General features: G+C 30.5%; 1 protein-coding gene across 3 annotated transcripts; it reads left to right on the forward strand.

Annotated features, from left to right (window-relative positions):
• The first annotated feature begins 2,934 nt into the window (after nucleotides 1-2,934).
• Nucleotides 2,935-8,010, forward strand: LOC145134010 (Tetratricopeptide repeat (TPR)-like superfamily protein). 3 transcript variants are annotated; one of them, XM_079068942.1, is made up of 17 exons: nucleotides 2,935-3,337; nucleotides 3,747-3,919; nucleotides 4,226-4,330; nucleotides 4,591-4,691; nucleotides 4,780-4,858; nucleotides 5,230-5,244; nucleotides 5,348-5,413; nucleotides 5,730-5,798; nucleotides 5,885-5,941; nucleotides 6,029-6,106; nucleotides 6,225-6,322; nucleotides 6,415-6,460; nucleotides 6,575-6,699; nucleotides 6,789-6,897; nucleotides 7,339-7,392; nucleotides 7,504-7,569; nucleotides 7,652-8,010. In XM_079068942.1, exons 1-17 carry the CDS (start codon nucleotides 3,055-3,057, stop codon nucleotides 7,844-7,846), a joined length of 1,719 nt encoding a protein of 572 aa, XP_078925068.1. In that variant the 5' UTR covers nucleotides 2,935-3,054; the 3' UTR covers nucleotides 7,847-8,010. The 3 variants fall into 3 exon arrangements, with proteins under 3 accessions (XP_078925068.1, XP_078925069.1, XP_078925070.1); XM_079068943.1 differs by having other exon boundaries at nucleotides 5,233-5,244; XM_079068944.1 differs by having other exon boundaries at nucleotides 3,105-3,302.
• The last annotated feature ends 9,853 nt before the right edge of the window (nucleotides 8,011-17,863 follow it).

The following is a 17,863-nucleotide window of genomic DNA, read 5'->3' on the forward strand; positions in this document are numbered from 1 at the left end:
ATATATATATATATATATATATATATATATATAGAGAGAGAGAGAGAGAGAGAGAGAGAAAGAGAGAGAGAGAGAGAGAGAGATCAAATTAAACGTGGCTTGGGGGTGCCGACACAACTCTTGCCATGGACTCGGGCGATGTGTGTCACGTCTATCGTAGCTGTCGCGCCTTATACCACGACCACTACCTGTAATCTTATTATATACTCTAGGAGCTTTTAGTACTTACTATCCAACCCTTCTACTTGACCTTTCCTTTATCCTATTCTTTCAATTTCTAAAATTTAGCCACAACAAAAATTATTTCCTTAACAAGAAACCCATATATTGAACATCAAAACACTGATAAGTGTTCTTACACATTTCAAGAAAATTTTGACATTACCACTAGATGTGTTGTGCGGGTTCGTGCTGTGTCGAAACAGTAAACAGGTTGAAAGTGTTTAATCCTAAATCAGCATGTTTAGTTAACATGTTGTGTCATGTCCACCTGTTTATTTTCTTGTCATATTTTGTGTTAGGGGTATACTTTGAAATATTTCATGTCATGTGAGGTTAAAACACTAAACATATTGAAAGAGTAGGAGTTGGGTAGGCGGGAAAGAAAAAGTAATAGTTGGGGAGGCAGAATAGATAAGGCATAGCGAGTTCAAATGACAGAAAGGAAAGAGTGGGAGATGGGGAGGCGAAAGACGAGATCATGAGGATGAGAGAGTGTTCTAAGAGCATCTCCAACCCACTCTCATTTTCCATTTTCCCCATTTTTCCCCCATTCTTCTCCAATCCTCTCCCATTTATTCCCCAATTTTAGGAGATATGAATAGTATTACACCAAATATGGTGTTATACTATTCATTTCTCCCAAAATAGGGATGAACTTTGCGTTGTCGGTTTTAGTCCCTCTGTTTATATATTTATACATTTCTAGTTTATTTTTACCTAATAATTATAATTTAAATGTAATATTTAATACTTATAATATTTTGTTATATATTAAATTATATTAATTAATTATAAATATAAAGTTTGTTTTTTGTTCATCAAATTCATATAAAAAGTCAAATACATGTTGAAATTTTAAAAAACAATAACGTATTTTACAAAAGCTTATAAGTGTGTTATAAATATAATCTTATTTCTTTAATCTTATTGTAATGAAAAAAATATAGATTATATATTTGTTAAAACCAAATTAGTAGAAGGGTGTGTTTGACAATCTATGTAAGTTGAAAGAATGGAATATACTAGGAATATATTTTTTGGTGGTAAAAATAGGGTAAAAAATGGAGTAGGGTTGGAGATGAAACACTATTTACCCTATTTTTTACTCTATTTTTTGTGGAAAAAATGGAAGTGGGTTGGAGATGGTCTAAGGGATTGTGTAGTTTGGGAGAGAAAGGAAAAACTGAAAATTAAGTCTTGATCTAGACGAATAATTCATTTCCACATTACAAGATAACTCAATTCAAATGTTTTCTTTTACTTATGGTTTTGGTTTTGAATCTTTCTAGTTTATTTAAAGAATTCTAAAAATATGCATATAAATAAACGGGTCATTTTCGAGTGATATCTGAGTTGAAATTCTCAACCCTAACCTTACCGGTTTAATTTTTGTGTCGTGTCATGTCAACTCGTTTATTTAAACAAGTTGAGATATCTTACCCAAACTTATTTATTTTGTGTCGAATTCGTGTCGGGTTTCGTGTCGTGTCATTTTTTGCCATCTTTAATTATCGTAACATTACTTTTAACACTTTGTGAAATAAATCATATGTAATGAAATTTGGAAAAGTTCCATCAAAATCCCATCCAAATCGAAGTCCTAAAAAAAAGGAAAATGACTATGGAGGGTAATTAACTATTGAGTTTGTTTTTATTTTCTCTTTTCCTTTTTTTGTATCCAATATACCATCGAACTTGTTGTTTATGTTCATCATAACCCTTTTGACCGGATTTTGACATATGATAGCCGGTCAAAGGGTTATGGTGAACACAAACAACAAGTTCGATGATATATTGGGTACAAGAAAAAGGAAAGGGGCCAAATGAGAACAAACTCAACAGTTGGTTACCCTCCTGAATCATTTTCACCAAAAAGTTAATTGAAATTAAAGCTGCAAATGTATCAAAAACTGTAACCTTCTTAGGCCATAACGTCATGAAGAGTGTTTCGGAGGGGTAGCTTCGTCAAAACATGGTCTATGCTATGCTTACTGTGGTTAGCTGTCAACAACTCTCTGCAAAAGGATATGACTGAGTATAAAAGGTATCTTTATCAGCATAAACGTTTACCTTAAGGTATATTATGGTGATGTGTCTGCAAAAGGTGCTTGATCTTGTACAAATTGATGTTGTATCTTATCCCATGAATTCGATATTAAAGCCAAATAAACTCAAAATTCACATTACTTGTGATTCCATTCGTTTATAGACTTGTCCAGAATCCATGATACGATAAATCATTTGATTGGAAATGTAAATGTAGTCATGAAATGCACCTGCTTAATCAAGATTCCCCTAATAAATATTCAAATGCATTACAAAGTTGTACATATATGAATAATGTTATTTCGTGGACTATGTTTTGAAGAGAAGCAAGAATGTATCTCATAAAGTTATTAGTATGAGCAAGAGATGACGTGAGATTTTCTGTAAATGAGTAAAGTGAAAATGACTCGGGAAGGTAACCAACTGTTGAGTTTGTTCTTATTTGGTCATTTTCCTTTTTTTTTGTACCGAATATACCATTGAACTTGTTGTTTGTGTTCATCATAACCTTTTTACCGGCTATCACAGGTCAAAAGCTGGTCAAAAGGGTTATGGTGAACATAAACAACAAGTTCGATGGTATATTAAATAAAAAAAAAAGAAATGGACCGTTCTTATTATCTTATCTACTTTGTATGAATTTTCAATTTATTGTCATAAGAAAAAAAAATCACTGACGTTTCTTTTACCAGAAAAAACACACACACACACAGTTACCGGATTGGATTCTTCTTCACTTCTACCGACGAATCGTAGGATTTTAGGAAGAGCGACGGTGACAATCAAATGGGTTCACGAGCTCTTCGATCATCTTCATCTAGGTTTTTATCAACAAAACCAAGAGACATTTTCATCAGAACCATCTTCTTTACACCTGAGCTCAGCAAACCAGTAGCTCTCAAGGCGGCGGTTGAACCCGGTGTTGCCAAATTAACTGGAGCTAGGTTTCACCTTTCACGGTTTTGTTGCCATGATCACCTGTTCATCTCCGGTAATTGGCGTATGCCTCTGGTCAAGGTTGAGAAATCACAGAGGTCCGATTCTTCTATCCTAGTGGCATTACTTCCAGGTTAATATTCCACCATACTAATTGCGAAACTTAATTACACATGGGATTCAAGTTAAATTTAGGATCCTTCTAGGGTATCTATGCAATACATGTAGTTCCCTAAAAGGTTCGAGTGCAATTTAACGGAAATACTACATGATACAATGGGCGATTATAGTTTATTGATGTTGTCATTTTTGGTGGATGTTCTGTAATTGTTCTTGAAGACGCCATTGGTGTATGGAACAACTTTTTGAGAAATGGTGACAATAAGCTAAATTTGAAATTCCCTTGGTATAGCAAAATACTTTCATTTATGTGTGTATTACAGCATCCTACTTCCATTTCTTTCTATTACACCATTATAATGCTGTTTACTTGAAACTAGAGAAGCTTAACTCTTAAAGAATTAAGTAAATTGTTCATGCAGCCCTATTTCTTGGATTAAGTTCGACCCCTGCCATGGCTGAAGATTCATCAACTGAATTAACTGAAACTGATTTGGGTGGCTTACGCAAAATTGATGATGGATCAGTAGTATCAAACATACATACATCCAAGTGGAGAGTCTTCACTGACAATGGAAGGGATCTATTTCTACAGGCAAGATTTTTATGTGCCAATATATGTAATAGGACTAAATGCAAAAAATAGCTACTTTCATTTATTTGTATTCTACAATCTACACTACAACTTCATATTTTCATTTTCTTTCTGTTACAATGTTTTCCTTTCAATTTCATTCAAAGTATAATGTTGTAATAGGAAGAAATGGAAGTATGATGCTGTAATAAACAAATCAATGAAAGTAAACTTCTATTTCTTGCATTTAACACTTGATAATATTTGAGTCATCGTCTTCTATTGTGTTATATCATATACACAACCTTATTTTTCTCTTTCTTTCAGGGAAAATTGGAGGATGCAGAGAGGTTGTTTGTAGGTGCATTGCAAGAAGCTAAAGAAGGTTTTGGAGAAAGGGATCCTCATGTTGCTTCTGCATGTAACAACCTGGTGGGTCCCTCCCTGATTTACATTTCACTATATAATAGCAATATGTAAACAAGAAACTCATATAATATACTTTACTTCTTACCCTTAATAACAATCTCCTTCCATCTTTCACCCATAATAGCAACATACTTATTTTCTTTTTTACTGATAAACATTTTACAAGTTTCAAGTTATATATTGCTGTTATGAGTAAAGAAATGTAAAAAAAAAAGATTGATATTATGGACAAAAGATATAGTACATAGCCTATATGATTGCAGGCTGAGTTGTATAGAGTTAAAAAGGCATTTGATAAAGCTGAACCATTGTACTTGAATGCCATTAGTATTCTTGAGGAATCATATGGACATGATGACATAAGGTACATTGTCCATTATGCATGTCAATCAATATTCTTGAAAAAGATTCATATACTTTTTTATTTAAAAAAAAAAAAAAATCTTTTGTAGGGTTGGAGCTGCCCTTCATAATCTTGGTCAATTTTATCTTATCCAAAATCAATTGGATGAAGCTCATGCTTGCTATGAGGTATATAATAATATTATTATAACATCATAAAGAAAACCAAGCTTTCATGAACTTTTTTTACTTTGAAAAGAGACAATGTAACTAAATAGTAACCAATTTCATTGAATTCTTGTGAAATTTTGTGTCTTTCTTTAATCTGGATATATGATGTGGCAAGTTTATTGAAATTTGAAACAAATGCATTTAATAGCAACTCGACTTTGAACTTTCAACCTTGAAACAAATCTTAAACATGGTTACTATCTAATTAAATTGTTTCAAGTAAGGCATCATATGATTACATCAGTGCCACATCATCAAAATTACAAAACTTTTATTGTTATAATTGACTAGAATTATTCTTGCTTTTCATATGCTTGGTGGTTTATGAGCAGCGTGCTTTAAAGGTATGATCTTTTTCATATCATGATTTATTTATTTTCATGTCTTATATTAATAATTTTCATTAATCTATTTATTATCTCTTTTTTTAATTTTTTTTTTATAAAGATAAAGAGACGAGTTTTGGGAGAGGCTCATGCTGATTATGCAGAGACCATGTACCATTTAGGGAAGGTACTTTTTCTTATATATCTCTTCTCTGCATATTAATTTTCATCTTTTTTTTTTTTTTTTTTTTTTTTTTTTTGCATAATGTAAAATACTTGTATTTTCATCATCATCATCATCTTGATTTAGTCACTTAACTCTATCTTTTGTAGTAATTAAACCATTTAAAAAACCATCTTTCTTTTTTAATTAGTTTTGAAAAAGGAGAAATAAACATTACATTGCTGCATTATTTATATAAATATAATGCATTATTTTGTTTACAATATAAATTCTTTGTTAATGAGCTAAGAGCTATTTATTTTTATCATTGGATTTACAGGTGTTAGACCTTCAAGGTAATGAAAAAGACGCTGAAGCCCTCATAAAGGATTCTATTAACATACTTGAGGTGCATAATGCATTATTTTATTTACAATATAAAATATAAAATTCTTTCTATTTCTCCTTTTCATCTTTTTGTTTTTAATTATTTAGGAAGGAGGTCAAGGAGGATCTTTCTTATACACAAGAAGACTACGTACTCTTGTTCAGGTTATAATAAATAATAATTGGAAGAATTTAAAAAAGTAATATTTATATATTGTGTTCTATTTTTATAATATTTATATATCCTTACAGATTTATATCAAGTCCAATAAACTCACTGAAGCTATCAACATACAGAGAAAGATCTTGCAATCTATGGAAGTATCAAAGGTTCGATTTCTGATCTTTTTATTGATGAAATTAATTAATAATTCATTTTATATTTATATATAGAAAAAAAAATTAAATAAATGGATGAATGAATGAAAGTACATTGCTATTTCCTCAGGGATGGGATTCTTTGGAGACTGTGATTGCAGCTGAAAGCCTTGCATTGATTCTTCAGTCATCAGGGAGTTTAATAGAAGCAAAAGAACTTCTACAAAGGTTTATATTTTTAAGTCTTTTTTGTAATTTTAAAACAAATTCATAAATGTGAAAATTTATTTTTAAGAATTTTGATATTTTTTGTGTTTTAGATGTCTAGTTTCCCGGAGAAAGTTACTTCCCGAAGGCCATATTCAGGTTTTGATGATGTTTTATAATGTTCAATTTTTTATATTTCTAAATAAAAAAAAAAATTCATTAATCACCATTAAATAATTTAAAAAATAACATAATTATCATCTAATACATCAGATAGCTGCCAACATGCTTCACTTAGCTAGGATTGAGCTTCTTCTTTTCAACCAAACAAACAAAGATACTTCTAAAGCAACTATAGCCCTTGATAATGCACGAGATCTTCTATGCAATGCAATAAGGTTTGAAATTACTAAATTATTATTATCATTATATTATTATTATATTATTGTATTATATATTTATATATTAATTAATTTTCTTATGACAGATTAGCACGACAAGTCTTGGATAAATTAAAAAAACAGGGAGAAAACCATAAATCTTATGAAGCATCTAGGACAGATACACACTCTCAGCATACAGCTTTACTTATATTGGTAATAAACATTTTTTATTTTGTTTTATTGTGCATGATTTAAGTTATTTAACATCAAACACGAAGTAAATCTTAGGCTATGTTTGGCGTAGTAGCTGAAAAGCTAGCTGATAGCTGAAAAGCTAGCTGTTAAATAAAAAGCTAGCTGATAGCTGAAAAACTAGCTGATAAAAAATAACGTTTGGTAAAACTAGCTGAAATATATAAAATTACATAAAAGGACATGTAAGAGTATGTGTTTCTATATTTAATTAAGGGGTGTATTTGGAAAATTTTAAAAAAACTAGTCTAAGTAGCTTTTCAAAAAGCTAGCTGATAAGCCACTTTTTGGCTTACCAAACAAGAAAACATAAAAAAGCTCGAAAAATAAGCTAGTTGTGGCGCACCAAACACAACCTAATTTTTTTTTTTTTTTTTTTTTGTTTTATTGTTTGGTATACAGTTGCAAGCATTAAATACTTTAAGCCAACTCGAAGTTACCAAATCCGAGTTACACGTAAGTTTAAAATTCTTCCCCCTTTTAGAAATTATAATTTTTTTGTTATTATTTTTTGGCTAATTTTTCTTTATTTTACCATTTGACTCATTCGTTATATTGGGAAAATAGGAGAAGACAATGCTAAATTCGGATGCCGAAAAAGCTCTTCTTGATTGTATTTCGGCTTTCAGACAGGTAAAAAGCTGCAGTTTTTGTCTTATTGATATCAGTCTGTCATGTCATGTTGTGTTGTGTTGTGAAAATGATGGTTTTGCAGTTTGGAAGTGAGAAGGGGTTATCTAATTTTGGTGATATAAAGGGGGAGTATCTCTCATGTCTAAAACATCTTTCTTCTTTACTAAAAACATCCAAAATCAATAGCTTGAACAATTCAAGGAAACCTACTTTAGAAGAAGTGCAAAATGAGATCAAACGAGTTGAAGCTAATAACACAAAGCCTTACCAAAGATGAGTAATTGATATGTCATGTCACAACATGTTTTAATTTTAGTTATTTTTTTAGGAATAAAGTTAGTAACTTGGTATAAATTTGGTGTATTCACACTTTTGAAATAAATGCAAACACGTTTTTTTATATATATAAAATGATTTCAAATGCTATGAACTATTGATGAAGTTGTAACTTGTCATATTTGGAACTATTGATGACATTGACGATTAGACGTGCAAAGTAATTTATTTGTTTTCGGTGGACAAGTGTTTTTTTTTTTTTTTTTAATTATTATCTATATTTTTTCTTGAACTTCTAAGGTGGCATCCTATTGACCCAGTGTAAAAGATAAAAACGGACCCTCAAATATAATTATTTTTTTCATATATGTAAGCAAAAATTTGTTAATACTATGATAAATTGACAAATGTTATAAAAACAAACAAAACAAAAAAAAATACAATATATAATCTTACATAGTTACATGAATCATGATACCTTCTTATCATTTTTGGAAGCAAAGTTGATCAACTCTTCATAATTAATATTTTTCAATATATCGTACTCAATAACTATCATTGCAAATACATTAAGTCTTTTTTGTGACATTGTGGACCGTAAGTATGATTTTAACAACTTCAGTTTTGATAACTAGATATCTATGAGTATTATCTCAAAAAAATGTTAACCACCATTATCAATTTAGTTTTTTTATTAGTTATTAGAAAACTAATAAACTAAGAAACAATTTTCTGATTTCTTCTGGAGTTAATTAGTCATCTATATTTTTGTTCAATTACATATATACATATATGTGTATTTAAAAAAAAAAAATAGGCCCTCTTATAATGTGGGTCATGTGCTGTCGCACATCCTTCAGAGACTCCGGGTGTTGCCTATGCACGGAACTTTTATGAAGTACATGATTTAATCTCGTAAGTTATTTATGAGCGTTTTAACTTAATGGAAAAAAAAAACAATTTAATATATTGAATATGCATTTTTCATTAAGTAATTAAGTCCTAGTTTTTTCAAAAAATTGTCTTCATTTTCTCTTTTCCATTGTTTTGTTATTTTCTCAAAATAATTGTAAACATTGTTCGTCTGGACCATAGATTCTAAAGAAATTTTAATGGGAAAAGAAATACATAAGGTCTCATTAATAAAACACTAGTTATTTTCTTTTTTCTTTTTCTTTTTAATTGAACCGATTGTGAAATAAATTTCGAGAAATTCCATGGTAAATATTGTCATGTTGTGAATTGATCTTATTAACAACAAGTTGTTAAACAAAAGATCTTATAGTCCAGCGGTATCAGGTGTTGCCCTCCCTCTTTAAGGTTGAGGGTTCAAGTCTAGTCTAAAACATAGGTGGATTTAGGAATAGCTTAGGATTATATTATATATTTGCTGTTAAAAAAAAAGTTATTAAACATTTTATTGCAATTCATATATAAGGGTTAGTTTTGCATCAACTAGTTTTATAAACATAGTAACCTATGCCGATAAAGTGCTATAGTAATCAATCACTTACATAAATAAAAGTAATAATTAAATATGTCTACGAAGAATATGATTGGTAGATTATATGGTGGACTTGTAGTTTAGTCTTGTCTATCGTATTATTTGCATATAGTTTTCACATTTTCTTTTTTGAGAATAACGGTTTAGTTTTTGGGTTTATAGTTTTTTAAAGGAAGAAAAAGGAACAAAAGATGATAAAAACTATGTTAATAAAGTTTTATTATTATTATTATTATTATTATTAAGGATAGAAGTAGAGCCATTTTTTTCCTTAAAATCTATCCCAAAAATTGAGATGATTGGAAGGAAAGGAAATGGAGGGTTCATGTCCATTTATTTTCCCTTCCTTTTTCTCCTTTCCATTTTAAACTCAAGAATAGAGTTTTAGGGTTTAAGAAAGTCTTTTAAATATTGTTGAGCATGAGTCGGTTTTAGGGTAAAACTAAACCCAAACTGAAAAGTTCGGTTTTCAACTTTTGAAATCTATGGGGTTTGGTGTTGGAATGAGTTCCATTTTCGGTAAAGTTAGATGATAAGTAGGTGAAATATATAAAATGACATAAAAAATAAAAATTTAAATTATTGAGTTTCTTTATAGTTAATAATGGTATATTTAGAAGAATTTTAAAAAAGTTCAATAAGTTTGTTGAAATGTTAATTTGAATAGCTTTTAAAAAAAACTAATTTATAAACTATTTTTTGTCAAATAATACAACTTTAAAGAATCAAAAAATAAACTAGTATGTTTAGATTTTTACCATAACACCTTTTCTATTCATTAGTTATTTAAAAGACAAAACTGCAAGATTGATACCTGTGGTATTCAAAAAACTGTGGATATTGTTCAAAAAGTTTCCAACTTGCATGGAATGTCCAAAACTAATATTTTTCCGTGATTTTGGTCCCTGATAATGGTGGTAACTTTCGACCCAATCCGTAACCCGACACTGACCCAACCCGAAAATAGACGGGTTTGAGTTGAGATTTTTGACCCGCCAACCCGTCAACCCGCCAACCCACCAACCCGTTTATATATATATATATATATATATATATATATATATATATATATATATATATATATATATATATATATATATATATATAGGGTTGAGATCGGTTGAGAACTCAAAGTTTCCCGAGAACCCGAGAACTAAAAGTGGAGCGTTGGATCAAAAGTAATTCGTTAAGGACATGATCGTCATCTTACCAATCTCATTTAATGTTTAATTTTTTTTGTGTTATTTAATATATTAATATAAATGTCTAAAAATTTACATCATAAATCAAATTTTCAGATTTTTTTTTTAAATAGTATTTTTCGTTTCTTTTTAAATGCAGGTTTTTTAATTTTTTATAGAAAACATGTATTTTTGAAAAAAAATATTTTTTTTTAAAAAACTGCAATTTTGTTTAAAAAAAACTGCATTTTTTTTTTCAAAAAAAACTGTATTCTTTATTTCCAAAAAACTGCAATTTTAAAAAAAAAACTGCATTTTTTTTCAAAAAAAACTGTATTTTCTTTTAAAAAAACTGCAATTTTTTTTTAAAAAAAAAACTACATTTTTTTAATAAAAAAAACTGCAAGTTTTTTAAATAAATTTACATTTTTTTCAAAAAGAAAAACTGCATTTAAAAAAAAACTGCATTTTTAAAAAAAAATTAAAATTTTAGGTGCATATATGCATATTTTTTCAAATGCATATATTCATTTTATTTACCAATCTATAAACACAATAGAATAAGTATTTTATTCGATACAAAAAAAATGTACAAAATTTCAAAGCGTTTTTATGTTTTCGTGTCAATATTTCCAGATTTTTCTTCAATTTATCATCTTCACCTCTTCAATATTCACCACAATTTCTTCCAAATCTACAAAAAATTTTAAAAAAAATTGATTGATTCAAAAACACTCACAAAAATACATATGTGATTAACATATGAATCACAGGCGATTCACGTATTAATTACATATGATGTATATGTGATTTACATGTGAATCTCATGTAATTCATTTGTGAATTACATGTGATTTACATGTGAATCACATGTAGTTCATATGTGAATTACATGTGAATCACATGTAATTCATATGTGAATTACATGTGAATCACATGTAATTCATATGTGATTCATATGTGAATTACATATGAATCACATGTAATTCATATTTGAATTACATGTGAATTATATGTGATTTGCATGGGAATTACATGTGATTTACATGTGAATCACATGTAATTCATATGTGATTTACATGTGAATCAGATGTAATTTACATGTGAATTACATATAATTCATATGTAAATTACATGTGAATCACATGTAATTCATATGTGAATTACATATGAATCACATGTAATTCATATTTGAATTATATGTGATTTACATGGGAATTACAAGTGATTTACATGTGAATCACATGTAATTCATATGTGATTTACATGTAATTCATATATGAATTACATGTGATTTACATGTGAATCACATGTAATTCATATGTGATTTACATGTGAATCAGATGTAATTTACATGTGAATTATATATAATTCATATGTGAATTACATGTGAATCACATGTAATTCATATGTGAATTACATAAGTCAGACCACACAAAAGTTAAAACACTTTGCAAATATAAGTAGTAATATGTAATATAAAGTCAAAGAGCAGAGTCTTTCATGTACCTTGGCTGGAAACTGAAGCATCAGTGAAGCGAAAGGCGAATGTAAGGCCATCTTCTGTCTTATCCCTGTTAACAAAAGTATTATTATAAATAACAAAACAGAAAAATGAGCTATACAAAAGCTGGGAATGGAAAAGGTCAGAAAAAAAGAGAGTATATTTGCTTACCCCTTTTCTTTTGAAGGAGCCTTATTTGCAAGTCTAGCTGTTTGAACATCAGCATCAGCAGATGCAGCTTCAGGAGTTGCTCGTAGAATCTCACAAATAAGTTGTTGGCATTCACTCTGTCATATATATAGTTAAAGATCATGAACTATATAATGAATATTCATAAGATAGTAAAAAGAGTAAATAAGTAATTACCTGCAGAACAGTCATGGAAAAGCCAATAGTGTAGCCTCATGTCTCCTTAGATGATTCAGAATCAGGGTTCCCAGAAATCTCAGTCACCATGGATTTTGGTGTGTTCATTGGTGCTTTTTGAGAAGATTTTGACTCAAGAAGCTCTCCAACAACCACATGGTTATCTGCAAAATATACTCACTCAGTCACAATCACAGATGATGATTACATGATTAGTAACTTATATAGTTATACTAACCAAATATCTGAACAATAGCATCTAGAATAGAATCAAGAAGTTCCTTTGCTGCATTCTGTGCAGCTCCCATGGGAGCCATCACAAGTGAGACAGGGCTGACTACTAATAATGTTCCAGCTAACAATGACCCGTTTGGATGTTTATGTTTTGGTAACTGGTAGCTCTGCAACTGCCCTTTTACATAATGAAGACTTGTTGTAGCAGTTCAGGCAACCTTCCAATACAAAATATATTTCATTCAGTAATAAAATTTCAGCTGAATACTAGTAGTATTTTGAACTTTTCAAACATTAAAAACAATTATGATGATCGATGTTTAATTAAAAATTAAATAGTAAATAACATACACTTTCATATTCAACGACTTTTGCCTTTCCACCAACAAAGTAATCATTTACTAGAGCATTAAAAACAATGGATTTATCCTCCCAAACAAAGACATCAAGACCATAAGCTATAGGAAAGTACTCCCCTGAAGAACAAAAGAAATATAGGTCATATGGACACATATTCTATTTCTATTTAAATATTCAACTCCTAATTAAACTTACTGTTGTAAGTAGCCACCTCAAAGGGACATGGGGAGATACTCATTCCATCAAATGAAGCACATATCTTGTAAGTTCCAACATTCATTGCCATGTAGAAGCCAGTGTATGTCCCATCCCTATTGTCTACAAACAATACAACCATGAAAAACGGTTTGTTGATTGAATCAGGCTCTAGTGTCAATTTGGACAATTTCAACTGTATGAATTTACAAAATAAAGATGAATTGTATGAATTTACAAAATAAAGCATACCTGTGTTACATGTGCATCCGATTGAAACGTGTGGTGATTGTTGATGAAATCGACGAGGCATTTGCTTCCTCCTGGAGAACTTCCTGGTCTCTGATCAAATCGAGGGCATTATGTGGTTTAGTGAGCTATTATTTTGTTCAAGTCTTACAATAAAGAGAATCATATGAAAATGCATTTGATTCCATCTGTCATTCAGTTCCAAACCTTCAACTAAATCAGTTTAATTGTTTTAGTTTTTCCCTGGGGAAAAAATCGAAAGATGAGGATGGTGAATTTGAGACATTGGAAGTTACTGTTTATGACTCGAAAATCTAAAGAACTTTATACGACTATGATGTGTGTTTATGTGGAAATCTCATAATAAATTTAACAAACAGATTAATTCCACACAGATTCATAATATACATCGGAAAACAAAATCAGAACACAATAACTATACAATCAATCTCGATTCAAAAGTTTCAGCTGTCAAACAAATGGATTATTGGGTGAATAAAGTCTTTGCAACGAATATGACAGAGAAAAATATTAATTTTCCAATAGATTCATGATATACATACAAAAACTAAATCAACACGAAATTGTCATACATACCATCTTGAATTTCGATATTTCAGCTGCGGTTGTAAATGGATTAAAGTTGCCCATGAAGCAGCTAACAGATCGCACCTTCATCTTGTTTATAATCAACAATAATGAAGCATTGATCAGTGGTAGATTTCAGATGAATTGATGGTGGATATTAATCTGGAGGTAGTAAGAAGACGCCACGAAAGAACGTGAACGAGCAATTTCGAAACGGGAGGCGGATTTGAAATTCTTCTTGGTGGAGCCGCTCAATTTCGAAACCCTAGCTTCTGTTTTCAACAAATCGAGCCGATTTGGGAAGTTTCAGACAATCCGATGTGCGATTGCAGGGAAGATGGAGACGAGGAGAATAGATACGGTTGAGAGAGAGAGAGAGAGAGTGATTTGATAAGGAATGGTGATCGTGTACGAGTCAATTTCTATAACCCTAAAATGCCCCTAATTCCATTTAATTTTGATGCCCCCGTCACTTTATTTTTCCACTTATTTACAAAAATGCCACAATGCATCTTGACCATCCCTTTTTTTGATCAAACGCTCCACTTTTGGTTCTCGGGTTCTCGGGAAACTATGGGTTCTCAAATGATCATTCCTCTCTCTCTCTCTCTCTCTCTCTCTCTATATATATATATATATATATATATATATATATATATATATATTACATTTAAAAAATAGATATATTTAATTATTAATGAAATCTGATTTCTTTCCGTATTCATAATATTTCGTATCATTGTATTTCTTTCGTATTCGTATGTAGCTAGTTTGCATTTGCGGTTCCCTAATCAAAAAAGAAAAAAACACATGCCGTCATTTTTAGATACTCACGAGTCACGAACGAAGAACGCATCCATTTTGTATGAATGTTTTTAATTTTCAATTTTATTTGGATGTTAATGACTTTATGAAATTATGTTGAAAACCTCTTTTTTGATGTTAATTACTTTAATTAACTTTATGTTAAAAAACCTCATTTTTTAAAATGTGTTGCTTATTTATTAAACGGGTTATATGGGTTGGGTTCGACCCACTAACTTGTGAACCCGCGAACCCATATACTTAAACGGGTTACATTGGTTGGGTTGAGGTTTCCAACCCACCAACTCGTGACCTGCCAACCCATATATTATATGGGTTGGATTGAGTTTATGTTTTCTGACCCGCCAACCCGTCAACCCGAACCCAACCCAATTGCCAGGACTGGTCCCTGATACACTTGAAAAGTCGATTTTACCCTTTTTGTTTCTTTTTTCTATTTTCTTTATTTATTTTGGTATTTAAATAATTAAAAAAATAAAAAAATAAAATCTCACCCAACCCTCTCATTCGGTACCCTCTCTCTCTCTCTCTCTCTCTCTCTCTCTCTCTCTCTCTCTTCCCTAACCTAACCCAGATTTATTCCTATTCATCTTTAAGAATCTTCCATAACTCCATCAACATACCCCTCCCTTTGATCAACCTCCTGTTGATCGAACCTCACCACCGGTCCCATAAACACACAATGAAACCCCTTCCCATTCAACAACACACTACTCTATCATCTTACCCAAGTTAAAATCAAAAAACCAACAACAAATCGTTTGTCAAAAGAATCTTAGGGTTCCAGTCAAAGAGAAACCCCAACATAATGATTAGGGAAAGTGAAGGAGTAACAGAGAAAAGCCAACAGTGCATCTCGACACTCTTCTTTAGCGGGGGGTTGCGGAGGTTCGATGAACAGAGAAAAGGTGCATCTCAGAATCTTATATGGCGAAGTTGGTCAGGCTCAGTGAAACTCCAATCTATATAGAGAACTGAGATGTTCACATTAGATCAAAAGAAGAAGGAAATTGATGTATGTGTAATAAAGAAACAGAGGTAAGTTTGAGTTTGAAATCAGATGCAATGTATTTGGGTTTTGTGGATTCCAGATTTGGTACTATATAATATATCCCAGGTGGGGTGATTCAATAATGAGGAGAGAGAGAAGCAAAAATCAAGTCGATGGTGGTGCTTGATTTGTTGATGAGTTACTGGTGGTGGGTTATGTTTTCCGATGACGAAAACCACCAACCATCATGATACCCTCTAGGAGAGAGACGTTGACTGAGGTTGAGGGGTGAAATGGTCGTCAGAGTTAATTGGGAGGCATCAATAGGCGAGATAGCCACCGGAGTTGGCCTAAATGTTGTAGGTTCTTGATTTCTCTTTCTGGTGCTAAAATTGGTAAAGTGGTGGAACAAAATTAAATCATGGAGGTGAGTTTGTTGGAGTTGGCCCAAATGTTGTAGGTTCTTGATTTCTCTTCAGATGCTTGAGACTCCGGCAGTTCCCAAGCTCACCTGGGATTTTTCCGGTGAGTTTGTTGGAGTTTAAAATCAAGACTTGGAGGTTGCCAATGGAGACGAGATTGGAAGTTCTTCAGTTGAGAGAGAGAGAGAGAGAGAGAGAGAGAGAGAGAGAGAGAGAGAGAGAGAGAGAGAACGGTGGGGTTGGGGGATAATTATTTTTTTCTTTTTATTTTTAAATTAAAATAGTATTTGAAAATTTATAAAAAATACAAAAAGGAAAATAAAAAGGCATAACCGTCTTTTCAAGTTTTTTTGACTAAAATCACGATAATTTTTTGATTTTGGAAATTACATGCAAGTTGAAAACTTTTTGGATCTTATCCAAAGTTTTTTAAATACCACAGAGACCAATCTTTCAATTTTGTCTATTCAAAATTATATTTTAGTTTCCTTTTTTACTTAATCTACTACCCTTCTTTCCTTATTAGTTATTAATCTATTGACTTTTACACTTTCATAGATAGATTCATTTTTCTTTTTGTGGAACAAGCTACAAATAAATAAATTTATGTTTTGCATTTCGGGTGGCATAAGAAAACTACATTTTATGTATGTTGGAACAAGAGTAAGTGCATAAGCAAATGAAAATATAACAAATACAGTTGGTAGATAGATAATAAGAAAGCAACATAATCGATCGATAATAAAATTTGAACGCAATTGTGTTTATGTTTTCTGTTTGATGGAACAAGCAACAGCTATAGATAACACAATTTAATAGCAACCTAATAATTAGAGTAGACGTCCTAAGTTTTAAGGGTTTGAAGATGACAATGAATTAATTATTTGACCACCTAATAATTATAATGTAATAATTATTTTCAAACATTGAAATCTTATTAACTTTAATTTAAAAATATAATACTCAAATATCCATAGAACCAAATGGCTTTTAGACCAACGGTATCCGGTGTTTTCCTCCCCTTAAGATTAAGGGTTCAAGTCCCGTTGTAATAGAAATAGAAAATGTCATCCAAATTCCCAAAAATTTTGATTTGTTTCTAATAGAAATAGAAATAGATAATGTTTTGGATGCTTTTGAAAGTCGAGGGATTTTAAATACATTATAGTTAAAACTGCTAATAATTGAGTCGAAACCACTGTCAAATAAAAAATATGAATATATAATAATCATGTTTAATGAAATGAGAGTTCGATTGCGTCGACTTTTTTAAAACCATTTTCACTTTTTTGTTTTAAAAAGTTAATTTTTATAGTAGTGTTTATAATTATATAATTTCAATTTTCAAACATTACTCTATACATTTTATTTTTATTCATATTATAATATTTAAATTAAAATTTCTTATAATAAAAAGTAGATTTGTTATAAACTATCATAATTGTTGTTTTTTATTTTTTTATTAGTTCCATATAAATATTTTGTTTTTATTTTCTATATTATTAAGCTCATATTAATCTCCAATTATTTCTTACGCGATAGGTGGTCGTCTCGGCCGCACCTAGTTGGTTTCTACATAGACAATTATTAATTATGATA

This window comes from Lactuca virosa, chromosome 8, assembly GCF_052849685.1.
Source record: "Lactuca virosa cultivar CGN04683 chromosome 8, Lactuca_virosa_CGN04683_v6, whole genome shotgun sequence".
Classification (NCBI taxonomy): Eukaryota; Viridiplantae; Streptophyta; class Magnoliopsida; order Asterales; family Asteraceae; genus Lactuca; species Lactuca virosa.